General features: G+C 35.9%; 4 protein-coding genes and 1 long non-coding RNA gene across 7 annotated transcripts; 1 reads left to right on the top strand and 4 right to left on the bottom strand.

Moving 5' to 3' along the window:
• Positions 1–19: 19 nt before the first annotated feature.
• On the bottom strand, positions 20–732 carry LOC116013779. Its single transcript, XR_004097276.1, has 3 exons — positions 637–732; positions 221–460; positions 20–119 (listed from the first exon to the last, which is right to left on the bottom strand). It is a non-coding gene; the product is annotated as an uncharacterized LOC116013779 (long non-coding RNA).
• LOC116013778 (protein LONGIFOLIA 1-like) lies at positions 257–5,054 on the top strand. Of its 2 annotated transcripts, none has more exons than XM_031253709.1 (5): positions 257–448; positions 882–928; positions 1,011–2,936; positions 3,023–3,176; positions 4,131–5,054. In XM_031253709.1, exons 1-5 carry the CDS (start codon positions 292–294, stop codon positions 4,904–4,906), a joined length of 3,060 nt encoding a protein of 1,019 aa, XP_031109569.1. In that variant the 5' UTR covers positions 257–291; the 3' UTR covers positions 4,907–5,054. The 2 variants fall into 2 exon arrangements, with proteins under 2 accessions (XP_031109569.1, XP_031109567.1); XM_031253707.1 differs by having other exon boundaries at positions 4,116–5,054.
• A 798-nt stretch (positions 5,055–5,852) lies between these two features.
• On the bottom strand, positions 5,853–7,607 carry LOC116014514 (transcription initiation factor TFIID subunit 8-like). The gene has a single exon (XM_031254585.1). It carries the CDS (start codon positions 7,215–7,217, stop codon positions 6,084–6,086), a length of 1,134 nt encoding a protein of 377 aa, XP_031110445.1. The 5' UTR covers positions 7,218–7,607; the 3' UTR covers positions 5,853–6,083.
• A 3,178-nt stretch (positions 7,608–10,785) lies between these two features.
• Positions 10,786–12,587, bottom strand: LOC116011950 (transcription factor TCP3). 2 transcript variants are annotated; one of them, XM_031251391.1, is made up of 2 exons: positions 12,320–12,587; positions 10,786–12,037 (listed from the first exon to the last, which is right to left on the bottom strand). In XM_031251391.1, the coding sequence occupies exon 2, from the start codon at positions 11,973–11,975 to the stop codon at positions 11,124–11,126; it is 852 nt and encodes a 283-aa protein (XP_031107251.1). In that variant the 5' UTR covers positions 11,976–12,037; positions 12,320–12,587; the 3' UTR covers positions 10,786–11,123. The 2 variants fall into 2 exon arrangements, with proteins under 2 accessions (XP_031107251.1, XP_031107250.1); XM_031251390.1 differs by having other exon boundaries at positions 10,786–11,977; positions 12,320–12,586.
• Positions 12,588–22,482: 9,895 nt separating this feature from the next.
• LOC116012047 lies at positions 22,483–22,949 on the bottom strand. Its single transcript, XM_031251518.1, has one exon. The coding sequence runs from the start codon at positions 22,864–22,866 to the stop codon at positions 22,489–22,491; it is 378 nt and encodes a 125-aa protein (XP_031107378.1). The 5' UTR covers positions 22,867–22,949; the 3' UTR covers positions 22,483–22,488.
• Between the last annotated feature and the right edge of the window lie 5,026 nt (positions 22,950–27,975).

Raw genomic sequence — 27,975 nt, 5'->3', positions numbered from 1 at the left:
AGGAAACAGTTGCTTACAGGTTCGGTTTTTCGTTATCAGTGGCTGCCGAGGAAGCTTCTTCCTGTTATATTCTCGTTGTTCTGGTCTGCACCATTGTAAGTATTCGTCGTTTTTCTGCCCTGCACAGATAAAGAATTCGAGAAACTGACTAACTTGTGATATCTGTTCAAACATATGTATAACATTCTTGATTTTTGTTTTTAAGGATACGCAAAGATACCTGGAGAAGCGAATGGGAGTTGCGAGATTCTGTCGTTCTAACCAGTCAGCGTGTTAGAAGGGAGGAGAGAGATGTCTTCGTCGGGGATACCATCTTCGGTGAAAGAAGCCCACCATGATCTTCGCAAGCAGATTGGATGCATAAATGTGATATTCCAGCTGTTTGACAGGCACCATTTCTTCACTGGCAAACGAGCAGATTGTCATAACAACAAAAAACCAGTTACAGGTATTTCCCCCCCTGCAAAAAAGATTTGTTTGTTGTTAAAATTGTTGAAGTTTAATGAAAATCCTTAATTTATAGTTAGATTGATAGAGATTAGAGACCTTTTTCCTGTATTAATAACCCAGAAGTGCAAATATGCAATGCCACCATGAAATCATAAAGCTATTGTTTTCGAAAACTAAGACACTCACCAGTCACCAGTTACCAGTAGTTTACATGAAATTGTGAAACTTCGGTTTTCTGATTTGAACTTAGTTTATACGTTAGCTTCCATAGTCTGCAACGCCCACATCCATATCCAGTATCATGCTGCATAAACATATCTTTAGCATTGTTATGAACAGATACTGTATTGCAATAGAGTCAGTAGTATTAAAAAATATATATATCTTTAGCGAGATACTAATGTAGCTCTAAATTTTCACAATGTGTAAAGGTGCAAACCACAATGGGGAGCCCAGAATCGCAACAGAAATCGAATTGGTGAGATTCTGAACTAGTTAAATCCACCTGCAGTCCCAAAAGCTTTAATTTGTAGAGTAATTTTCATGGTTGATGAGTGCAGGAAAGGACTAAACGAGTGGTGGGTTCTGATGAGTCATACAAGATCCTTTCTTCTTCTTCGTCTTCGTCTCCATGCCCATCCACTCCCTCATCACTTGACCGAAACAAAACCGCTACACAAGAATCACCATCTTGCACCCAAACCAATTTTTCTAGAATCCCCGAGGCCTTGGACATGAATCAACATAAACCTTCATTGTACTCGAGTAGGCAGTTATCTGTCAAAACGGGGGCTAAAGAAGAGGACAGAATCCGTGTAATGAAGCACATAGATTCGCCTAGGCCTCTGCAGCAGTCCCCTGATCTCCGAGATGTAGTGAAGAACTCAATGTACCGAGACAAAGAAGAGGGAAGAGTCCGGGTAATGAAGCACATCGATTCTCCCAGGCCTTCGAAGCCATCTGCAAAAGTATCAACGAGAGGTCATTCAAGATTTCAAGAAGCTCCATTCTCATTCAAGGAAGATAGAGATCATACCTTGCAGCATGCGGGAAGGGATCCTTGTCGTTTCTCTTATGATGGAATTGAATCACGAGAAACATTGAAGTCGACAATGAAGCAAGGAGAGCTTCCTAGGCTATCATTAGACAGTAGAGTAAGGTCCATAAGGAGCTCTGCATCTGAAACCAGATCAAATTTCCTCGTACAGAATCGTCACGAGGGAGATGAGAACTCCGTCAGCACACCCACCAGAAACGAAGAATTTGGAAGCCATAGACGATCTTCAAGCGTGGTGGTAAAGCTAATGGGTTTAGAAGGTTTTCCCGAGCCTACTTCCATCAATGACGATCAGGTATTAAAAGAAAGATTCATTTCTGTCGAAAATTCTGTTCCGAAATCACAGGGATTGGGTCAACACAGCAAGCAAAACCAAGAAACCAGATCTTCACAGGATTCACAAAAGGATTCTGTCTCACCACATTCTCGACCTACCAAACCAACCTCTTATTCGAGGTTTCCACTAGAACTTGCACCATGGAGGCTATCAGACTCCAGTAGGGCCCCACAGAAAACACTGCTAAGAAGTAAAGAAGCCTCCACAAATCCTCAACAGATATCCTCATCGGTTTATAGTGAAGTTGAGAAAAGGATTACTGAACTTGAGCTCGATAAATCCGGGAAAGATCTCAGAGCACTCAAACAAATACTTGAAGCAATGCAGAAGACACGAGCAAGGTTAGAGAACCAAACAGAAGAGGTGGCTGACTTTGATACCGATTCTCAATCGAACAGTTATGCTACAGATTATGGTTGCAGTCCCAGGCTATCAATGCAGCAAAGGCAGCAATGCCATCACTCATCTCCGACGGAAAAAAGATCTTGTCCTCCAAAGAGGGTCAAATCTTCCAATCCAATCAAGCAATCTGCCAAACTAAATGTTCAAGTAAGAGTTGCAAGTTCCTCTACACGCAACAGAGATGACTCGGTTAACAAAGATCGAAAGAACTTGACACCTAGGAAAAATATTATCAAAGGCCCCACTCAGAGTCTTCCTTCTATAGAGAAGATCAATCAAAGAACATCAAATGCACTGCAAGCTTCGAAAGGCTCTGCACACATGAATGGAGGTCGGCATCCTGTGCTTGACAGGAGCCCTGGGGCTGTAAGTCCAAGACTGCAAAAGAAAAAGCTTGGCATGGAGAAGCAATCTGAACCAAGCAGGATTAGAAGGAAAGAAAATAAACAACCCAAAGAATCAGAATCATCAAATAGGAGACCAAAACTGAAATCTGCCAATCAGCGACAAAGTTATAGCCACCTCAGCGAGATAAGCAGTGACACAGGAACCTTTAGTGAGCAAGGTGACACAGCTTCAGTGCAATCAGAGAGCAACAATAGCTTGGCCTCATATATGGAGACAGAAGTCACAAGCACATATCATAATATTGAAATGGGAGCAAAACAGCAAGTCGTCCATAAAGAGACAGTAAGTGATTAACTTAGAATTTTCATGATTTTATTTTACGGAGTATTATTAATTATATTTTACTTCTTTTTTTCCCTGCCATCCAGAATTCTGAAATGAGATTGAGAAAAGACACAATGATGGCAGAACTTGCAATGGCTACAATTGAACAACCTAGCCCTGTCTCTGTGCTTGATGCTACATTCTACATAGAAGATTCACCATCCCCAGTGAAGAAGAAGATATCAATAGCTTTTGGAGGTAACAATCACATACCACAAAATATGTATTTTCAATCTAAATTGCAATTGGAATAGGTCACTTGCATAAGAAACATGAAACAAGGCACATATAATATACACCACAGTCAAATTACCAAGAAAAAAGTACTGAGATTTTATTTATTTATTTATTTATTTATTTTTGGGTATGCTTGGGTGGGGGATTAGAAAATAGAGTCGAGCACACTTGAGGTACAGTTCCATTGTCGTGTATCCATTAGATCATTTCACCATTGCTCCTTACACCTGTCTGTTAGTCATTGCAAAACTTGAAAAAAAAAAACCATTTTCAGTCACACAACACCTAAGAGCATCTACAGCAGTGTATAATATGGAGTTTATGTCAGTATATGATCTGGACAATGTAAAAGTGAACAGATGTGGAGGATTAAATGAGATGAAATAAAACTACTGCAAATACAAAGTTCATGTCAGTAACTGTCAGTAATGGAGGCTTAAATGTGGCGGCAACTCTGACTTTATACCACCTTTTGATTTTTTGATTTTTTTATTTTTATAAATTGTCAGAATTTAATTTGTTTTTCCATTTTCTTTTTCTCTTTTTTCATCCCAACCTATTTTCTCTTTCCTAATCACACTTACAAAAACCCCTAAAGAACCGTGAAATATTCCCATTGATAAGGATGCTCTAAGGATATGGAAATATAAACAGATATTATCACAGGGATTTAAAGAAAAAATGCTTATTGAAGTTTAGGCTTTTCATATAAGTCACAACTGTGAAGCTTCTTGAGAAAGAGTTTTTGCCTCTTAAGTGCTTTAAAAGCCTTTTTCTCTTTTCAGTGTTTGGCCCAACTTATGCTTTTGGGAGTAGATAATACCCAAACATTTAGAGAAGTTTCGTTTGCTGAAATTCAATGAAAGCATTTATAACTAGTGCCCTTTCTTACCTTATCAGATCATGACATTTCAGATGCTAATGAAGAAGAATGGCACACAGAGGATTTGGACCACTTACCGTTCAGCACCAGACACAATCTTAGCTCTGGATTCAATCATAAGAGTTTAGAAAACGTTGATCACCTGCTTCATAAGCTCAGGCTACTAAATTCTACTCCCCGTGAAGGTGCCATGAATGAAATAGCTCCTTTCTGCCAAGGTGATAATTCTGACCATCGGTATATCACTAAAATATTGCTGGCATCAGGCCTCCTCAAAGATCTAGATTGTGTCTCGACAACTGCTCAGCTTCATCCATCAGGCCATCTGATTAACCCCAAGCTGTTCCATGTACTGGAACAAACTGAGGAAAGCACTTGGCTAACATGCGAAGGACCACAAGAAAACATTGCCAAGATAAAATTTGAAGAGAAAATTCACAGGAAAGTTGTATTTGATACAGTGAATGAGATTCTTGCACACAAGCTAGCTTTAGAAGGCTCTTTAATGCAGGAGAGAAATTTCAGTGGACAGCAGCTTTTGAAAGAGCTATATGCAGAGGTGGACCATCTTAGGCCTGAATCAGACAGCTTCCTAGGCACTGAGGATGATGAATTGGTTAAAATCATAAAGGGAGATTTAAAGCATGAATTAGAAGATTGGGTAGAACATCGTGGTGAGCTTCCAGCATTGGCATTGGACATTGAGCGCCTAATATTTAAGGACCTGATTACAGAGGTAATAAGTAAAGAGGTTGTGTGGCTCCAAGATAGACCAAGAAGACATTCCATGCAACTATTTACAAACTAGTGGTTTCATCTTCTGAGCTTTCTATTGTAGCATCCTACGCATCCTTTTTCTTTTCTAACTTGTGTATGAGCAAACACTAAATGTATGATATTCAAGCATTTATAAAAGAGACAACTTCTGTCTCAAAGTTAGCTATGCATTTCAATTCCCACAAGTTGTCATCACAATTTTAACCTACAGACAACCTGCATGTAAATCATAGCATTGCCCCATGTTTTTTGCCCACATTTTAATCTGGAGATGCCCAAAAATTATGTCCATCCAGATTCAGAGTTTCAGAAAAACAAATGAGCATAATTATCCAAGTATCCTTTATGAAATGATGATAGCAGCAGACCAACAACTACACTTTTGCTCTCAAAATGAAATTAATGTTTCTTCACATCTGAACTGTCATGGGATCCACATGGCTTATTTATGTTGTCTGATGTGTATCATTTGTGCATAAAGTCAACAAGGACAGCTCTAAGCATGCAATTAAACAGAAGACTACATGGTTGAGATCAGAGCAGTAGAGCACCGGCATTTATCTAGCGGCTGTAGTTTAGAATGACTCCTCTATTGATCTACCTGTCACATGTTCTCTCCTCTTTTGGGCCAGGGATGTGAGTGGAAGTCCTTATTCCTAAATATCTATTCCGGGATACTAAGAAAATGAATCTACTTCCAAGTTCCAATATATGGTTGCACTTCAGTTTGAATTTGTTCTTAGCAATCTTAGATTGCGTAATTGGCTAATTTTAATATGAAAATTGATGCAGTGTGAAGTATTTTCTATTAAGCATAATATATTGATTTCATTATGAACACTATATTTCATCATGTCCTGAAACTCATTTTATAAACACTATATTTCATTGTGAAGTTCAAAATTGTATAGCACAATCAAGGTGGTTCAGAATTCCACAATATATCTTAAAAGAGTAAAAGACATGAGCATGCAGAGTATAGAAAAAATAGAAAGCAACTGTCATTATGAAAAGTTATCAAGTACAAAGGTTCAAGACATGCCTAACAATAACATACCTCAATGGATTGTTAAGTGGGAAAATACCCCTCTAGCAGTCTGTAAAACCCCATATAAGGACAACTCTAGCCTCTACTTTGATTAGCATGGAAGCAGCATCTGCCTCGGTTTGCTAAATGAGTATCCTAGGACTAACGAAACATGCCTAATTTACAAGTGAGCCTGCTCCTGTGAGTTATTCATGGAACTATTGAGAATTTGCTCAGCTGGTCTTTTCCCGTTAACTTTCTCATTATCATTGACGACCCAAGACTCTAGTTCCTCATCAGCCTCATCCCATAGGCTTGCTGCTCTACCTAATGTCTTTCTGTGACTTTCTAACCGGAATCGCACTGCAGTTCTCCTTTCCATGAGAACCTTTTTCCCACCATCATCATGATTACTTGACCTACTCTGAACTGCTTCAATTGCTGGAGTAAATGCATCCAACATAGAATCATGGTTTCTTGTAATGGCATGATCTGAATGTTGCATGAAGGTGTCATCAGAAAGTCTAGCTGGAAGGACAACTTGGGAGACCTCCTTCTCCCCAAATTGCAGAGGTGGGGCAAGAAATGGGTTACATTGAACTGTTCTTTTTTCCTCAGCAGCATCTACAGGATCAACAGCTACTGCAGCTTCACGCCCATTAACAGCCAACTGTTGCTGCAAATTCAGTAGAGGTTTGCCAGCCATTCTCTGATCTTCAACTTCCTCGGCCTTAACAATCCTGCTATCTGCTTCTTTCTTTTCCACCAAATTTAAACCTGCATAACTCTTGGGATCTGGAAATGCAGGCAACCAAGCAGGTACATGTTCAGGTGGGTTTTCTCCAGTTTGCAGATAAGTAGGATTTAGTTTCCAATTCTTCACTACTGGAAAATTGGGAATGGAGTAGGGAAATGGGATTTCTTCAGCCTCATCCACATATCTAATAATGTCTTTGATTGCTCCAGAACCCAAAAGACAGTGGCTAACATCAGAAGCACCACAAAACCCCTGGATGGAACCCAAATCTTCTAATCCTTCAATCACATCAAACACATTGCACTGGCTCCTCCCTGCTAAATTTGCACACGAATTGGCAATTTTCCCCACATCTCGAATGTATCTGACAGCAACATCCGAAAGAGTATCCATCGCGGACTGGTGAAAGTTCTGAAACCCTACACCCTCGCATATCTGAGCAACAGCAATTCTAGCAATGGCCTGGGCAAATTCGTCCTTCACCGTCACCTTCTTCTTCTTCGATCCCCCACAGCTGCTTTCACACTCTCTTACACTCTCCCCACCTCCATCGCTCATATTCAACACTTACATATCACTCCGCCCGAACTAAATCTCCCAAAACCGACCATTTATTCACCCGCGAAACCGCACATTTCACCACGAAAATCCGACAAAATGAGCTCCGAAGAATAGCGCAAAACCTCAACACCGTTCGCACTTTGAAATGAGCTCAACAAAATCAAATCACGGAATAGAGAAATCTGCGAAATTCGACGACTTACCAGGAAATTTCTACAGCTATTAGGGTTTCCCGCTACTGATCCCTTCTGTCCGCTACAAAACACTAGCCAAAGGAGCTGAATAATGGCTCCTGAACACAGTAAAACCTAGCTCAACGAAGAGTGAAGGGTTCAGAATAGCAGAAAATGGAGAGGCGGAGAGAGTGAGAAAGAAGGAGACGAGATCGAGAAGGAGCGGATGGTGATTTTGTATGGTGTCTACTTATAGACGGACAAGCTAGGCGTTGTTGAGGTCAGGATGGTCATTTCCATGATTGGGCCATGATTGACACGCAAAAAAGTCAAAGCCTAGAGAAGGTCGGCCCAATAAGCTATAGCATAGCATAGGCTTTCAGATTTAAGGCCCATTTTACGAATAAAATATAATCCATACAAAATGGGCCTGGAAATTTTGATTTTGCACAACGTATTTTTTTTTTTTTTTCAATAGTATAACTATGGACACATCACAATTTACGTACTGAATGTTTACAATTTACTTACTAACTGCTCACAATTCAAATTGATAACACTTAATATGAGGGTCCACTTTGCAAAGTAGGTCCGGATTCATATAATAATTTGCCTTTTTTTGGTAGGTGTAAAATTCGTGTTTTTTTCAATTACATAACTAGTATTTAATGAGTTATAAAGAGCATTTAATTTTCTCGCTGTTAGGGGTAGGAGCATTCAACATATATGCTTGGAAAATTCAATCAATTGAGAAACTTCCGACAAAGAACATTCAAGTATTCAACTAACAATAGATTTTTCTTCTTTCAAAAAATAATAATAATAATAATAATAGATTTTTCTTGATAATGTTCTCTGTATCTATTATTCGAGGAATGTGTTAGTTTCGAGGAGATGATTCCTCTATTCAATTGCAAATCTATTATTGAGAAACACATTCAACAATAGATTTTTCTTAATGATGTTCTCTGTATCTATTGTTTGAGGAATATAATGTGTTAGTCTCGAGGAGATGATTTAATGATTGATCCCTCCATCCGATAAACAAATTAAAATAGCTCCAATATGTCAATTTAGTGTGTGTGTACACACACATATATGTTTATTTTGTAAATGAGAAATTATGAGTTTGACTCTCACACGACATTTTATATTTATTTTACTTATAATTTTTATTGTTTATAAGTGACAAATCATAAGTTTCATTCTTGAACACACTCAATTGAATCGGTCGAACAATTAGCTTAATAGTCACAAGATCCCAATTAAATTCGACTTTCTATTTGTGCTTTAGCCTTCTCAATTTGAGCTGAGCTAACCAGTTATGGACAACTTGATTCCGCATCTTCAAGTATCAATTACAGACGCATCTTGATCGAGAACAAGTGCAATATTAGGTGGCAATGCACAAGATGGGACTTATTGGGATTTGTTTTATTTGAAATCATGCTCTAAAATCTTGGTATTGTGACGCTTAGATATATTTGTTTGCTTTTAATTAATTTATTTTCTTATTTCATACATTTAAAGATAGAGAAAGAAATTGAATTCAAAATTTTGTTTATAGTGTTTTATGTATATACTATTGGACTACAAAATTTTTGAACTCATGTATATTGGTATGATAATAATAATAATAATAATAATAATAATAATAATAATAATAATAATAATAATATTGAATATACAATTATTAACGTTTTTTGTTTATTGTATGATTTAAAATATAAAATAGAGGAAGTCCCGAAATGAGTGACCAAAATGTTAAATGCATAAAAAATACTTTTTGTAATAGAAAATCACTGAGTTCAATATATAATTCATGATTTTTAACAACCCCACCAACACTTTTGGCTTCCATCTAATACTGAGTTAATTATTATCACATTGCATCCTATAAATTCATAACATTTTACATACACTGTTAATGTGAAATATGGAAATCATTATATTAAATGATAAGGAGTACTTAATATATAACAAGTTAATTTTCTCCTTGTGACTTCACTAAGGGTGTGTTGGGAAATCAGGAAAATAACTTTTCTTATTTTCCATAAAATATTTTCATTTCTTGTGTTTAGTTGCATTCCAGAAAACTGTCTTTGTATGTTTGGTTAATTTTTTTTTTTAAAAATAAGCAGAATTGTATAATAAAATTTTAATTGTTGTTAACTAAAAAAAATTTAACAACAGTCATGTTTTGCCCAACTATTTTTTTTTCAAATAACAAACAAAATATTTTTAAAAATAGTACTAGTTTTCGTCGTAAACCAGTCAAGGTAGAAAGCGGAGGATGACGATAGAAAGCCAGGGAAGCATTCTCCGTAGAAGCCATGAAGAAGAAACATTTGGATCGGGAAAATGACTTCTCCAAAAGAATAGAAAGTCATTTTTCAGAAAAACCAAGTTATTTTTCCTTTGACCGGGAATAATATAGTTTTCCGTTGATTTAAAACTTTCACCTCTCCCAAACACGGGAACCCGAAAAATGAATTCCAAAAATCATTGGAAATCATTTTTCGAATTTCTAAACACACTCTAAATTAAAAATATTGAAGTTCCTAAACCATCCTAACAGTACAGTTTCATTAAATACATAATATAATATGTACTAAAGTCTTTCAATTCATTAGATATCACACAAACATTTATGTGGCTTTTGGTTCAATGAATGAAAATGGAAGTAATAGGAATGGAATAGAAAATAAATTATGGAATTACATGAGGAAACACATCCAAATGACAAGAAATAAAAGGCCCCGAATGATGAAAATAAATTAAATTATGGTATATGTGCCTCAATTGGCTTACATGTCCTAAATGTGCCTCAACAGTTACATGCCCTAGATGCTTGTACCAAAAACATGTTTACTTGTACAGCTGAACACATATCAAGGATAGTGCAAGAAAAACTAAATATAATTGAAGTAAATGTAGTCTTTTTCTTTTTTTTAGAAAGTATAATTGTAAATATATTCATGCTTATATATATACACACACAGAAAAACATACAACTTACACATAGTTATACTATATTGCCAACAAAATGGAAAAAGATGGATGGAAAAAGCAAGAATAACAGCAAGAAATTTAAAATGATCATAGCTAGGGCAAAAGAAAGTGAAATTGACAAGACAAAACCCTAAAAGCAAGGTGTTTGAATGTTTGGTATATCAATATATGTATTGTGTGTACCATGTATACATACATACATATACATACACACACATATATAGTACGTACGAGAGCTCTGCATCTTGTCCCTTTCCTTGCATACATAGGTAAAAGACTAAAACTTCAATTGATTCAAACCCTAATTCTCCTGTACATATCTCTTTCCTATTTTAGCCTGATTCTGAAACTCTTTTTTAATAGCACAATTCAATGATTCATGGCCAAACAAACATGATATATATATTATAGTAGCAATATATATAGTAACTTATTTATATATATTGCGAAGAGTTTACACATGAAAACAGCTCATGATCATCATATAAACAAGAATTATGATGAAATCGCAGCTTTAAATTCAACTGGAATGGAATAATTGGATAGTTATAATATACTTGAAAGGAATAATAATGGAAATGTGATTTGGAACGGATCATATAGGATTAAGAACAGGATATATATGATCTGTATAACGCTGTTGATAACATACCAGGATTAAAGAAAATTACTTGAATTGATCTGATCGAATTGAATTGTCACCGTTAAGTAAAGGAATTCATGGATCTTCGTTCTTGTCCGGCGGGGCTCCGGCGTGGTGGGAATGGAGAAAATGCATCGGTTTGATGACGAGCGGCGGCGGCTGCGGCTGGAGTGAGGTTGAGAAAGGCGGCTGTGAGGTGGAGCTCATCAGCATCTGGAAATTGATGATTTGTTTCAGGTCAAGCTCCTGCGGGGAGGTGGCGGGGTGGTGGAGAAAGGAATATGGCTGTAATCCCGGCGGCGGACAGACAAGAACCTGGGAGGAGACGGCGGCGGACGGCGGCAAAGAAGGGGAGGATAAAACGGCGTTGTTGAAGGTGTGGAAATGGTCCAATTCCGGTTTTGTCGGAGGAGGAGGAGGAGATGGGTCCCATCTTAAGAAAGAAGTAAACGGCGGCGGCGTGGAAACGGCGGAAACCGCCGTAGACGGCGGCGCCGCCAAAAAAGGATCAAAGATTCTGGGAGGAATCTGGAGAGGAGGAAGCTGATCAATATCACCCTTCGCCGCGTCGAGTAACCAATCCACCACTTTACTCGGCTGATTCAATCCCAGCCGGTCCTGCAGATCGTACAATTGAATCGCCGTCGGCACTGAAAGCCGCACGCGCCGGTCCCTCAGCCCTCGCACCGTGCACACTTTGCTGTGCCGATCTTTCCCCCCAAACGCCCGCGAAACACGCACAATCCTCGGATCCTTCAACCTCGTCCACGACGTCGTCGACGTCGACGACGACGTTGTCGGCCTAGACGCCGAGAATCCCGCAACCGTCACCGTCTTCCCATGAAGATTCACTTTCACATCACTCGAATTATCCCCCTCCTGTCTTGTCCCAGCATTACAGAAATCCACTTCTCTTGTAATCATCATATCTAGGATCAGTTAGTTAGTTCTTGAGCTCAGTATCAAATTCTTAGAGAACTCCTAGGGATCTGAACTAGGAATACAATAGAATCACCAAAAACAAGAACATTAACATATTCAAATCGAAATGATTAAAAGCCCTAATCAAGAACCCTAAACCGATCTATCCACCACATCAGCAAGCAAAAAGCTATGAAATCAGATTAGGGTTTGATGAAAAACATGATCATTTAATTTTTACTGCTAATAAACATAGTACATATCAAATTAAAGTAAGACATCGAATCATAGACTTGTAGCCATGGGGATCATATCATATGTTCATGCATGAGATCTAATTAAAGACTCACATCAGAAACTGAGAACTGGCATTCTGTACGTCTGAAAATGGGTGTTCCTGCAGAAAGCTGAAGCAGTACTCCAAGTTGAATTGAAGTGCTTTCCTTAAACTACTCAAAAGCCCTAGCTAGCTAGGTCTCAAAGAAGCAGTTTGGATAGTATATCAAATGAGGGAATTCTCTGTGATTTGATTTCTGGGTGAGTGAAGATGCCAAATACGTCGAGAAATTCTACAGTGTCTATACGTTATTATATATTACACCCATCCTGTTACAAGATAATACGACATGAACTAAATTCTGGAATATAATACGTAATCTTTTCTTGATACGAACATAATTCTGAAATACTTAAATCTTTTTTTCAGGACGAAAATTCTTAGGGAGAAAGTAATGGAGCATGGGGTGCCACGTAAAGGTCTGCATTTGAAAGATAAATGTACCAGTCAAATCTTATCACCAAATTCTCATCAAGTCCTAATCGATCATGTCATGCCTAGTGGAGTACTGTGGAGTAATGTAATTAGCTTGTGATTAAGGTGGTTTTGCACTGTATTAATTATTGTGTTTTAATTTGGGTTCGGGCAAATTAAGGTGATTAATGTGAGCAAAGGGGGACCATTCTGCACATCTACAAAAGTTGTCCTAAATGCTTTATCGACAACTGCAAAAAGCGTGCTGGTAGAATTCAAATCACATGGGGTTGACAGATGCATGCCTATCTATTATGGACTCATTCATCTTACTTTGCTTAGTTTAGATGTGAAGTTTTGTATATGCTTAATTATTCTTTCAGGGTTTACAACCCATTAATTAAGTCTTCAATAATAAACTTAATCAACCACCAAAACAATAAGGTGAGTAGAACATAATTCTCGTACTAAAAAGCGAACTTACAAATCCTCTTAATACGATTACCTTTCATATATGATTTACGTGTTATTACGCATGCATATATATATCCTCAGGTAGTAGCGGAGGGTTTCCCTCGTTGCAGTAAATAATAATACTCCATAATAAACTTAACCAACATATTTTATTTTTTTTGAAAGGTTAACCAACATATTTTTGTATGGTAAAAATCACACTTTAATTTTAATCTTTTAATTGTAACTTGTTGTGCAATTTAAATTAATTTCTCATTGTCAACTTTTAGGAATTCAATTGTATTTCTCAATTTTTCTAAACATTGTCAAATTGATATCTCGGTCCTTAGCTTGAAAATTAATGAGATATATAGGTTAAGTTATGGAGCGGTGTGAAATTCATTTAAAAAAAAAAAACAAACAAATCAAGAAAACCCTAAAATGACGGCAAGTTTAACATTATCAAGAGAACTAATTGACAACGTTTAGAACAATTGAGGGTCTGAATTTCTATAAACGATCCGACTAAAAGTATAATTTTCTCTTTTTATATATGTTTCACAACACGAGAGTACTGTAACAAGTAATAGCAAAAAAGAGCTAAACTATATACTACAAATAATATAATAACACTTGAGGGATCACACTAAAAGTGTAATTTTCTCTTTTTACATTTGTTTCACAACGCCAAAATATTGTAACAAGTGGCAAGAAAGAGCTAAATTATACAACAGATAACAATTGAGGGATCAAACTAAAACTGTTATTTTCTCGATACAAGCTAAGGGTAGTATAACAAGTTAGTATTCAATATCACACCAACTATCACATGACCAAACTATATATTCTACCTTGTAACAATTCTCCAATATCTCAATCCAATCACTACACAACCCAAATAGTAACAACAATCCACTCATATATTAATTACATGCATAACCTACAAGACTACATACACCCTAAACATTTAGTGATTACCCCTTTTGCTTCAACAACATATAGTTGTAAACAAGCTAGGTTTAATTAAAGTGATTAGGGGAATGGAATAGAGAAAGATGCAAGAAGGTGGAGACAAAAGGGAAATTTCAGTGAGATAAGTCTAATGATGAAGATGTGGTGTTTACTCAAAGAGTAATGTCATGTTTACGTGAAAGATGGGTATGTGAAAGGGACAGCAAATTAAAGGAGAGGGAAGGGTTGCCTCAGTATAGATGAGGGACCAAACTCTTCTTCTTCCTCTTTAACACTGAGTACTGATAGATGTATGCATGTAGAGTCTAGCAAGGGAGGACCACTTCCATTTTTCCTGCAGATCAGAGGGATTTCCTCACACCCGGCCCACTCTCTTTTCACCAATTCAATATCTATACACACATATACATACAAACACATATACATATAGGGCACACTCACATGAGAACATGTTTTCAGGAGTATATATTGCTAAACCCTAAATCAAAAAACTAATAAAATGTAGTTCGCATGAACAGTTCAGTTGATTTCTAGGTGATATATAGATTGTGGCAAGATTAATTGAGTTCTGACAGCTGCAGTATTGGAGTTATACACCAAAAATATGGTGGGCTAGCTCCTTTTGAACACTATGTCCTTCCACATAATGGGTTGTTGAGTTACTGTAATTTATGCATTCATTATCATGTAGAGTGAGGGTGTTGGGGTGGGGGCAAAAAAATTTTGCCTTTTATGTGCATAAAACTAAACCGTAAATATTTTTTTTTGGAGTACCTAAACCGTAAATATTAAATATCAAATATTAAAAAATGAGACCATTTACCAAATTAAAAAGTGAAACACTAAAGCAAGCAAGAAAACTAAAACATAAACATTATAGGATGGACCCTAAGTATACTGCATATGCAATATTTTTAAAATGTCACCATGATTTTTTACATTTTTGTTCTAAAATCATTAATCTTATCAAATACACGGTTGTGATTGATTTTTATTTTTTTCCTGAGAACAATTTTCATCCTTATATATATAGCTAAAGTTTTTTTTTTTTTTGGAAGAAAAATGGTATGTAGCCGTGTTGGAGTGTCTATCTAGTATTGTGAAAAGGATCTAAATTGGAAATAAACATTAAACTTTTGACTTTGCTGAACAATGATTAGATGTTGTATTGAACTTTGAAACTGGAGGAATTTGTAATGATAAGATGATGGTTATGAGTTCTTTCGGCTTCTATGGTGGGGTTGGTTCTTGAATAGCCTTATAGGATCTTAATCTTATCCAAAAGGCTATACGACCACCTATCTAGGGTTTGTGTTACATCCTAGGAATTGGGAGTCAAAAAGACATATACATAAATATAATGACACATAAACTATTGCAACTGATAACCCTAATCATCTAACAATATAATTTAGACAGTTGAGACATATATTATATTGTAATTTACTTTTTGCGCCAAGATTTTATAATACAGATATATTCTTTTCAGAATTAGGGTTTATTTCATAAGAAAAACCTTTAGTAATGACACAACGAGTTGGACTTACAAGATATACATTAATAATCTAATATTGTACTCATAGCTAGTAAGGAAAAAAAAAAAAAGATAGAGAGAGAGAAAAGAGGAAACATATATAAATAAATAATTTTGTTGTAATACTAAACTCATGATCTCTTGCATGAGATCAGTTTTGATACCAAATCGAATGATTTGATCCGTCTTAACTAAAAAAGTTGAGTTGATAATTGAAATGCACGCTTTATACATATATTATATACTCAGATCAAAACGTACAACATTCAACCAACTCTTTATTAAATGCACGTACACTTTATACATATATTATATACTCTGATTAACGCGTGCAACATTCAACCAACTCTTTATATATTCAACAGAGTAAAAGCAAAGGTAAATAAAATTTACCCGGCTGCTAACACAGACAGACAAGACAAGAGAGACCACGAGAAAGAAAGAAAAAAAAAAAAAAAAGGAAGAATGGATTATTGAGGTACGCACCAACGTTTTGTTTGGAAACCATAAGTATAAACCAGTGCCATGAAAGGAAAACTAAACAAAAAAAGGAACAAGACGAAGATCCCAAGGAACAAAATTAGAAACGGCAATACAACATGCTGGCCGTCTGATTTTCTAGGTCAGAATATACCCTATAAGTTATGATGTGTGATTGGTTTAAAGTCTCGTGTTCGAGCTCTTAACCCTGACCTAATTTAATTTAATAGTATCACGTCTTTTATTTTTATTTCATATTCTGTTAGTATTCGTATCCTATACAATGAGACTAGTCTAGTTAACACGCAATTGAACTCTATTCTTCATATAATATTACACCCTTCCTATTTTTGGTAAGATGGAATGGCACTGAAGAATTTTAAAATAAAGAAAACTTAGAATTATATTTCAATGGTGTCAATCGGCTCCGATGCCAAATTGTACATAGTACCAACCATATACTTGTGCTTAGTTGTAGTAGGTACTGTTGGTTTCAAGATAAGTATTTACATACCAATATTATTTCAAAAAGTTATAGTTAACAATGAAGATAATTAACTATATTTTTCTTACACTTGCTGCGAAGTGGATAGTACTACATTTATAATTTTTTTATACTTGCATTGACAAATAGTACTACGTTTTGAATCCACCTTGAACTTATTGTTAAGATTAAGTACTTGTCATTATACTAAAACATATAGTCAATAACAAAAATGCAACTATATTTTCTTATATTTTCATAATAGTCAGCCTTATGTTTCAAATCCACACTAAACAGCAAGACATACTAAATTTAGCCTTCAAGACTTCCATCCATCCCTTATGTGTGTGTATACATACATGGGTTACGATTATGTGAGAACAAATTAAACTATGTATGTATGTATCTGGTTCATCCAGTAGATCAATTATTGAGATCGTTGAAAAATAGAGGAAAAAAGTGTGGTTCATTTTAAAAATATTACATATTTAAAAGTTTGTAATAATTATAAAAATGATTTTTTTTCTTCCTACAACTTTCAACCATTGATTAACTATGAAGGGGGTTGCTTGCGATCAATCATTACTTTTTACAAGAGAATGTGAACCATTGCTTGGGTTTGATTCATGAAAACCATTGCATGGACGTGAGATTGGACGGTCAAGATATGAGGACTGAGGAGTGGTACAATGGTGCATCCAATGCAGTTGTGCAGTAATGTATATTTATCAAGTCAAAATTATTATAAATCACAAGATCAACACTGCATAATGGTACACATGCTCACTATATATATATATATATATATATATATATATATCTGTTGGTGATGCATTAAGTGTGTTGTAGACTAGAGTATCCAAGGGTTGAAAATGTGCACCAAGTTAGGACGAGAGTGCAGTAAGGTATGTGGTGCATAACACAAAGGAATGCGGCTGCATGAGCAAAACATGTCCATTTTATCTATCTTCTTGACACCGATATATATTGTCATGAAGTAATAGCAAACCGACTTTCTCCGTAGAGGGGGCCAGTTCTTGGCTTGGCCGGCAACTTGCCGTGCTGTTTTTTTCATCCACCAAAACGGCGGCCTGCCTGCCCTTCCTGTCCTTTTCCGTCTACTTTCTATCCAATTCAAACGCATGCTTCAATTCCCCTTCAATTGTCAATATATGTCTTAATTACTCCAACTCTAGCTATCACACAACCAAAATTCCATTAGGGCTTAATTATATTGTTTATGCTTAGTTTGATTTGATCAAACGGGCCAAATTATACCATGGACTAGGGATTACTTTGGATTGTAATCCTTGGCCTGGTCCAAAAATAACATTCATATTCTATATCTGCAGTTGATAGTTTTTGTAAGGACCGGGAAGGACGCACCTCTAGTGTACCAGTTATCGTGTCCACGATAAACGCTGGGTAGCCAAGTGCGGAGCGGATAACTGTAGTAAGCCCACCCCCAAATGAGTGTTCTCCTATTCTGACTTCCCCAGAGCTCCGGTAGCACAGCCGAGACAGCGACGGGTTCTCTGCCCCTGCGGGGATGGAGCAATAGAAGTTTTTTTTAGAATTCAGGAGAAGGTCACGGCGAGACGAGCCGTTTATCATTACGATAGGTGTAGTTATCATCATATTATGTGTCAACTATTATCAAGTTATTTGTTTACATGTACAGAAACAGAATTTACCAAACTAACCATCTGAGTCAGCTGTATTTACCGCAGTCCTATCTTTTATCTCAACCTCCTTTTTCACCCCCAAGCTTTGCCTAAGGGTAAAAGAGAGAGTTTCAAAGGGAAAGCACTGAGAACTGCAGAAAAGAACCTCTAAAACATAACGCAGAATTAGACATATGTGTTGGGTTTTCAAGGCAAGACTGGCAGTGAATTGAAGGATGTGTGAACTTCACATTCAATTCTTTTCTGTGTTTGCATTATTGACTGCTGCTGCTGTGCCCGGCCTAGCTGGTTTAATTAATTACTATCGCCATCATTAGGGTTTCTATATTATTGCTTCCCCTTTGCACAGACTAACTGAACAAAATAATATAACTACTGCAGCACCAAAGCAACCTACTGACAGATGATATATATGGGATTTATTATTGTTCAAGAGAAAGACAACTTTTTTGTTGGATTCCTTTTCTACACATGCACCTTAATTATTGGGTGCGTCATCACAATTAAGTAGCATAAAAAGTGAAACATGTGTGTGTGTGTTTTTTTTTTTTTTTTTACCTGTAATCAATATCTGAGGATGTACATCAGTAAGTTCTACTAATGTATGTGTAATAGTATGTAAACTAGTAAACTACACCGCAGAAGTAAACTGCATTGAAATTATGAGTCTCACCCCTTTTGATTTTCTTCGTTTTCTTGGGAAGACAGTTAATAAAGTATGATATTTAGGAGTAAATACTCCCTCTGTCCCATTTTACCTGTCCTATTTACATGATATTTAGGAGTAAATACTTCCTCTGTCCCATTTGTCCTATTTACTATTTGGTCAAACTAACTATTCCTTCATTACTGATTTTCTTTAGTAATTTTTATTATTTTTAAATTTAATTTATTGTGTTTAATAGTACTTTTAATGTAGTTTCTAAATATATAAATTTTATATATTAGTGCTAAACTTAATATTATTAAAAATTGGATATAAATTTTATATATTAATGATAAATTAACTTAATATTATTAAAAATTGGATTAAAAATAACTTCAGTCAAGCCTCGTTAAACGAATCAGACAACCATTTTGGGAAGGAGGTAGTATAAGATTGCGTGTAATCCTAAACATTATGGATTCAATCATTGATTATAATATTTGTTCTTTGTAGTATGAAACCTATAAAAAGGCGGTCAAAATCACATGATTACTAAATAATACTATTGAGTATTGAGTAGTATGTACCAACACCATTTTCAATGAAAATGACTAAACATTATCCATACATAAGGATAAAAACTCCACATGCTTACAATTATCCAAAACAGGACTTGACCTCCTAACCTAAAATTAGGCGCCGACAATAATAATGTTTTTTTTTAATGATTATTTGGTGTAAGAAGAGGAGGCACAGCAAACAAAACCCATATCATCTTCTCTTAACATTCTTAGAATAACCTCAGGAGGATTCTTAAACAATCTTTGTCTTTTTCATATCTGCTTATACCTGATATAATATAACACTTCAGAATTTTCTATATTGTTAGCCATATAAGACTTCACCATGGGAAAGAAAAACAAATATATATTGGTCAAACCCTTTAAATTGGGTGAGAGGAGATGCATGCAAACTCATTATATTACTATTGTACTATTGCAGGTATTGTGTAGTTCAAAAACTTTCTAAGGGAAACACTTCATTTACCATCCCATTATAACCAATGGGTTCCAATTACAAATGTTTTGAACATGATTATATGAGAAAGAACAGTTGAACAGAAACAAGAGGCAGGCCAGGATACAATGGCATAAACTGCAGAGAAATTGGCTGACACCTCCACTTTATTAGCAGCAACAAGAATTTTTGCCTTCAGTCTTCAGAACACAAGCCTGGCAAGCAAAGAAACCAGTTACATCACATAAACCAGTGGTTATTTTCATGTTGATTATGCAAATAAAAGGGAATGAAAGAGTGTAACAGCTTCAAAAGTATAAGAAATTAACAAAATGAAATATAAAACGTAGATATAGGCTCCACCGCTCCATACTATGGACTGCTAACCCAAATAAAAAGAAGTTGAATAAAACTTGAGATAGATATTTGTGGAATCTACCAGATCACCACACTACTCAAACGTGACTTAGAAAAAAAAAAGAGGAAGAGGGTACGTGCAGGGGAAGAGAAAACATTTGAGGCTGGCATAATCAGGTCACGACGCCATGTTCAACAGCATGTGCCACTTTTAGATTATAATGTGTCATTGCATAAAAACAACTGTTTAAATCTCCAAGTTACACAATAACATCCATTACAATGTCAAAGAGATAACTACAAGTATGCTCTCTTTCTCCTCTACCAGATGAGCCTTGTCTTAATATTTATGGGAATGGTAACTTGAAAGGGATTTTTGTTCATGTAATCAATGCTACACTACTTTCAACCAAAAAAAAAACATGTTAACTGGTTTCTATGCTTGGGAAAGAAGCAAAGAAATTATCACAACTCCAATCATGTAAAAATTAGTATCAAATGATGGTTTATTAATCTTACTTTCATTTGACTACATACAAGTGATACAACCATAAACTGTGAACTGATATGTATACGCCCTTTTGATCTTAAGTTTAAAGTTTTGAAATTTGAATTTATGGGCACTGTTTATATTTATTTTTAGGTGAGTATTTTTGTGGGAAAAGACTGAATTGAAAAGTTTTTGTGGGAAAAGACTGAATTGAAAAGTGGTCAATACCAAAGGATGAATCTGCAGAAAAAGAACTCACCGGTTACGGGCCAAACCAAAGAAATTAAAAGAAAGAGGACATATCATAATTCAGACTGAAGCCAAGGGTTCAACAGGGGATCAAGTGATTAACTGAGATTATATTAAAAGAAACAAAGAAAAGGAAATGAAACAAATGTTAAATGGGTGTCTCCTATTGTGAAAGAAATCAAACAGCAGCAAGTGATTCAACCCCCAAAGATAATAGACATATACTAGGTGCTCCATTTATTACCAAGGCAGAGATATTTCACCATCTTAAAATGGGGTATTTGAGTATTTCTTTGAAAGGAAGGAGAGGTAGCCATGAAACTTTGGGCTTTTGAGGGGGAAGAAAGAAAGCACAGCACAACATCTACAATTTAATTAGCATCTTGACCCATTGAAATTCCTGTAGGGATATGGTAGGTTAATGGCTAAAGGTACGTACTATATAACTGAAGACAATATTGATTAAGTTAGAAAATCCAGCCTTCACACATGCAGCAACATTTTTTTTATCACACTACTTTAGAATCTATGTTTTATGGTTATGGTAAAAGGTTGGTTTTGTACAACAGTGTAAGACCTTTGCAAAAGCAAGATAATGGATTCAGAAGCTGAAGATCTGAAGACCTAAATGGGATGGTTCAGGCCACCTCATTGCAAGTAAAAGGAAAATCTTTCCATTCATCAAGCATATAAGGTGGCTCAAAAGTGTGATGGCAGACTGAAGAACAAAACCTTGGCACCAACTTATCAATTCTCTTTCACTACCTATTCTCTTCATATCCCACACCTGACTCTTGTGGCCCAGTATATGGAAGCTGACACCACTCCTTATTGGAGACTCTTCATTCTAATGCTATAGTGCTATACATCCTTTAGGACTATTACTGCTAATTGTGAATAGCAGATTGTTATGCTCTAAATCAATATGACACATACAACACTCAGACTAGGATCAAAGGTGTGCTTCCGTGGCAAGATGGTGCATATTTGAATTGTGCATATGTAGAACGGAAGGACCGAAAATATGAACTAAAGGTTTGCACTAGCAATCACAAGTGGGAGATGGAAAGTTGTCTCTCCTTAGATTTAGTGCTGCCAATACTGGCAATACATATTCAGAATTCGTCCTTGAACAAATCAGAAAAGGTGATAATCAAGATTCGTTTGCAATACTAAATCAACAACAATCTAATAACAGCCACTCCTCTTTATAGACAGTGAAGCGAATTACGAATACAATCAATCCTTACATCCATTCAAACATGAACAATCAAATCGCAAATTTAGAATCGAATTCCAAACCATAATTTTCAACCGCAAAAACCTAATTCCGAAAATGACAAGAGAACACAGCTAAAATGAAGCTCCAGATAAGTAAAAATCGAAAAATTGAATACCTCATTATTGATAGCCTCCGCCTATGGCGTTCTCGTCCTCCTGAACCTTAGCAGTCAAGTAAGGTTTGGGGAAATCGTTGACATCAAATGTTTGCTCCGCCATCATCTTCTGGATATCGGCCTTCTTCAGGACGGTGCGTTTGATAGGAGGGCGGTTGCGGCGCTGATCTCGAGAGAAGTATTTGATGTCGTAGACGGTTTCGGGATTAGATGTAGGCACGATGGCCTTAGCCGGAACGGTGGCGGGGCAGAAAACACGATACTCCGTCGCCTTTGGGACGGCGGACAAGTACTCCGGGCTCGTTTGAGGGCCGGTGTAGTTCCATGGGGCCTTGATGTAGCGCTTTAGGCTCTGGAATAGTGATTTTCCGTTCGATGCCATGGCGACGACGACGACGGTGACGGTGACGGTGGTGATTGACGAGATCTATGGCAGTTGAAATTACCGAAGGTTTCTATTTGGATACACAAAATTTTCTTCCTAGGCCCAAATACCCCTCTCTTCCATTTTAGCCCATGGGCTTTACAAATTTTATTGGGATCCTCAAATGTTTTCTACATGCATTGCAAAGGCTATTTGCAACTTGCAACACATTTCATTTCATTTACCATCGTTATTGACACTGATCCAAAACGTTGCCGTTAATTTTAATGAAAATAAGCGGCAGTCATTCCACTTAACTAATCTCGTATTTATCGTATTTATGATGCGTTCAAAATAAAATGAAACTGAGTAATAGCTCTCACGTATGGAATGTATATTGTCAAGTGAAACTGTAGTTGAATTAGAATGTTACTTTAGTGGAGTTGTAATGAAATTACAGTGTGTATAAAACGAAATTGAATAACATGTCTCACATATTTAGTGGTGTTACAATTAAATTATAGTGTGTATAAAATAAAATTTAATAACATGTCTAACATATTGAGTGTATATTGTAAAATGAAACTGAAGTTGAATTAAAATGATACTTTAATTGTACTGTAATAAAACTACAGTGTAAATAAAATAAAAATGTATATGTCATGAAAGCATCATTAATTGGACGTAACGGGTGACATTTTTTTTATTAAAAGGCATGGCATCGTTTTGGATCATGGTCCACACTTATGTGTGGATCATAGTCCATGGTAAAATTTGTCTTTCATTTATGCCCACAAACTCAAAATTCCTCTTCATAATGACTCTTACACTCCACCTTGATAAGATTGTTAAGAATAAATTATAGTAATTCATCAGTGATTTATTTTTCCTCTTTGTTATTTATTTTTATTTATCAAAGTGATAATGTTGATTTGCTGAATGACTGCCCAAAATCATTAAATTATCAATGTCAGTGATTTATTTTGCAATTTAGAATCACAGGGGATTTAGTTGTTTTGATGAGGTTTGTTATTGTTAAGTCCTCAGTTGCGACATTTGAAAGATATTACTTTTAAGGCGTGTTTGGTGGCCGAATGTCGTTAAACCTTACTCTAGGTGTAACATAGTTGTCAAAAACCAATTCCATCAATATTCGTTAGAAAATGACTCGCCGTCACCAAACGGTGGATTAGGACTAGCATACACTCTGGAGAAGGACGCATGGGTCCCAAAATGATAATTATACAGAGTATTATTGCTAACATTTTATTAATTTGGAATAATATTAATTTTCTCGGAGAGCCAATGAATATGAATCCTTTAAAGTTAAATTACACTAAGGGTGTGTTTGATTCGAACATGGGAATCGAAATTAATATGAGTATCAAATGCTTGGTAAGGGTAATGGATTTTGGTGAAAGTATTTTGCATGTTTGGTAGTAGGGTGGAATGAGAATGATTATTGATAATTAGGGGAAAAATAAGGAAGAGAAATGAAACATTTATTTAATAAGAATATGAGTTTTTCAATTGAACCGCAACACGGCTGAGCACGGGGCTCGATCGAGTGTCGACCTCGGCCCACCATACGATCGACCTCATGACCAAGATGGCCAACCTCGGCTGAGAAGGCCGATCTTGGCCGAGACGACGGTCCTTGGGCGAGGTGGTCCACCTTGTTGGATATTTGTACAGTAATAGAGATTAATGGTTCAGAGGTCTACCATGAAAGTTCAAATAATATTTGGAGTTGTGGAGTAGTAAATATTATTGAGTTTGGTAGAGATGTTTTTGGGATATTTGAGAGGTCTCGAGAGGTGTTCGAGAGGTCCACGAGAGATGGTTTTATCTCTCGGACGTATGCTTCGTGAAAGCCTTGCTTTTGATCTTTCGAAGGAGCCACGTCTCGTACGTGATGCCCCTTTGATTATACTTTGAGAAGCAAAGTCTTAAATCATGGGAAATGGTTTGTGTTTTGCATCTTGGAAACTAAGGATCAGTGCACGTGTATATTCTATATACTATGCATGGGTACACCTCATTCGAGAGGTTCGAGAGATCAAATCTCATGGCAAGATTTATGTCTCGAATAGGATGGTGTATCTCTCGAAGGCTTTATTAGGCATGCACCTCTCTAAGTGATATTTGACAAAGCAAAATCACTTGCATGGAACTAAGTTTATGTCTCACAGGAAATACAGTACATGGGTGTGTATATATTATGTATCTTGTTTGCATGGTTCGTGCATTATAAGATGTTAATATATAAATATAATATGCTTGGGTGCACATACTTTGTACTGCAAGGGTCTCGCATGACATGAATCCTGCGTGGGCTGCATAGTAGCAATGTCTCGAACTTAGATGTGAGTAGGCTTTATCTCTCGAAGGCATTCTTTATTTCTCGAAGGTATGAATCTGCTTTGGTAATGTTTAATTACTTTGCATGTAAGTATCCATATATGTTGTCTCATGTTTTGCATGCAAGCATGCACTTGATACTAAATTACTAAGATATGTGGGTAAGTAATTGAATTACTTTTCATGCAATGTTGCAATGTTTGCGTAAAGTCTTACCTCTCGAATGATGTCTCGAATGAGGGAGTTCTGTCCGGTTATTATGCATGTGGCTATGGATTTATTATTTCTTAATGTGCATGTGCTCATGCATTTGAAATATTAAATGAGTGGATATAATTGTTTGAATTATATCACATGCATGAGTTCAGATTACTACGTAAACTTATCCCAAAATCAGTTATATTTTCATATATATCTTGGAAGTTGGTTTTGTAACTGCTATAAACTTCCAAGTAACTGCTCCTAACAGTTAGAGTTTATCTCTATAAATTCTAGGAGTGTTATCTGAAAAAGGGGACAGATACAGAATACAGAGAATATCGTATAGAAATATACATGCAATTGATTTGCATGAAACCTTGATATTTCACAGTCCTACAATTCTCCAGGAAATTCTTAATTGAAGCAACTTAAGAGTTTCATTATCTTCTTGTATCCCATAAGATTAAATCTGGAACCCTGTTGCTTTTCTAAGGGAGATTTAAAGCTTATAGGAAAGTGATTACACGCCTGAAGATACCAGATGATCCGGTTTTGTTCCCTTGTTTTACTGTATTATTTTGTATGTCTTTTGTATTACAGATGTCAGCAACATATTTTTCCAACACACCTCATGGCCAAGCATGGAGCTTGGCCATGCCCGGGTTGGTGGGACTTGGTTCCAGACTTCTTCCGGTGTTTCAGACTTTGTTTGCTTCGTGTTATTTCACTTCGGGTCTATTTGTAATTATTCCATCAATATTATATAGTTTTACAAATTAAAATGTACAAATTCATTATATGTACTCCGTTATAGAATTCTAATGTATTTTAATGCAATTTTTATCTTTATACCAACATCGCTAAATTGGCCACGTAGTGTCAGCAAGTTGCAACTCGGTAGAGCTGTCGATGTGCAACTGTACACTGACACGCGTACTGTCATAACTCACCATTCTCCACGTGTCGGGCGTCTCAGGATAGCAAACTGCAAGTTGGAGCTCCAACGGGGCCCACCCTCATATCTTTCTCGATTACTTTTGTCTTTGCGTATTTTTGCAGATTCTTTATGGACCACTTGTACCCTCCCATGTCAAGTCATTCCTACGTGTCTTTATGTTTAAATAAATATAAATGTATTTACTTTACAATATCCATTAATTCATCCTTATTTTAGAAATTAATGGTGTATTATATCCGTAGACTAATAATATTTTTATATTAACCACAAAAATTTAGTTTGTTGATATTTGAGAAAATAATTTACCTTCAATATTCTAGGTCACATAAGCAGTTGCCTAGGGAGCAATTTACCTCGGCTTAAGAGTGCCTAATGCATAAGCTAATTTTTGCAACAGTGACAATAAATAAAAGACTAAAAGCTCAAGACAATTTAATATTTACACCATAAAATAAATGTATGATATAAGTTTGAATCCCAAACTTAAGAGTCTCTCTTATTGCTCTTGCTTCATGTTTTGTGTAAAATGCTAGATATATCTCAATTGGCCTATAAACTTCAAGTATTTATACATTAATGTGCAAAAATAAGGTTTGTTGTTTATCTAATGTAATATTCTTAAAATCATGAATCAACAAAGAAAATCTTTGCATTTGACTTGGGCACTAGCTAGTTTATATTTGCTGTCATTGTCATTCGCATAATCTAAACCTATATTGTCGGGAATTGACATCATAACTTTTGCAAATTGCAGTATAGTATTAAGGATATGGTAAGCAAGTTGCATGGACAATTATTTTACTATTATTATTTTATTATTATTATTATTTTGAGTGACATGAAAACTCACCATCATAACTTGAGAGCAACCAGATAGGAGAAATAAATCACATTATTATACATTACTAACTTGATCGAAAAAATTTCACAACAATCAAACTCATAATTTTTAATATAAAAAATTATATTTTATTCACGCAATCATAACTTTTAATATAAAAAATTATGTTTTATTCACTCAATCATTCATTTCGGAGTAAATCACTTTATTTTTGTGTACTTGATAAGTCATAACAATGCTTTTTCTCGTGCTGATGTCCCATTGTCCGGTGGGTAAATGTTATAGCGTTGAATAGGTCGGTTTGTATATATTCCCTATTTTTAATGTTTTTTTTATTGTCCAAAATACAAAAGAAATTTGTCTAATCGCCCACTTGGTCATGTGCTGTGTTGGATCCACTAACACATTGCTTCAATGGCTTCTTTTTTGCCATAAAAGCTTTGGGTGAATAGTCAATTTTCCCCTATGAAGTTTTTGCAGGTGCATCAGGTCCCAAAGCAAGAATGTCTAAAGAATTTTTCTTTTTTCAAGAACGAGTCAAATACTATTAATTCAAAGTCGAACAGAGAATATTACAAATGATAGGAGCAGGGTTCAAATACAAATTTAAGCACTCAGGCTGAAAATTGGACTACTTAGCTATCAAATAGGCTGCGTGGTTCGCTGAACGCTTACACAAATTTAAAGACACAAGAGAAATTACTCATAAGCTTTTAAATATACCTAAGAGTAACCTCAATAGGAGTAGTTTTTTTTTTTTTTTTTT

This window comes from Ipomoea triloba, chromosome 3 (assembly GCF_003576645.1).
Source record: "Ipomoea triloba cultivar NCNSP0323 chromosome 3, ASM357664v1".
NCBI lineage: Eukaryota > Viridiplantae > Streptophyta > Magnoliopsida > Solanales > Convolvulaceae > Ipomoea > Ipomoea triloba.
This window is presented reverse-complemented; position numbering and strand designations above follow the sequence as displayed.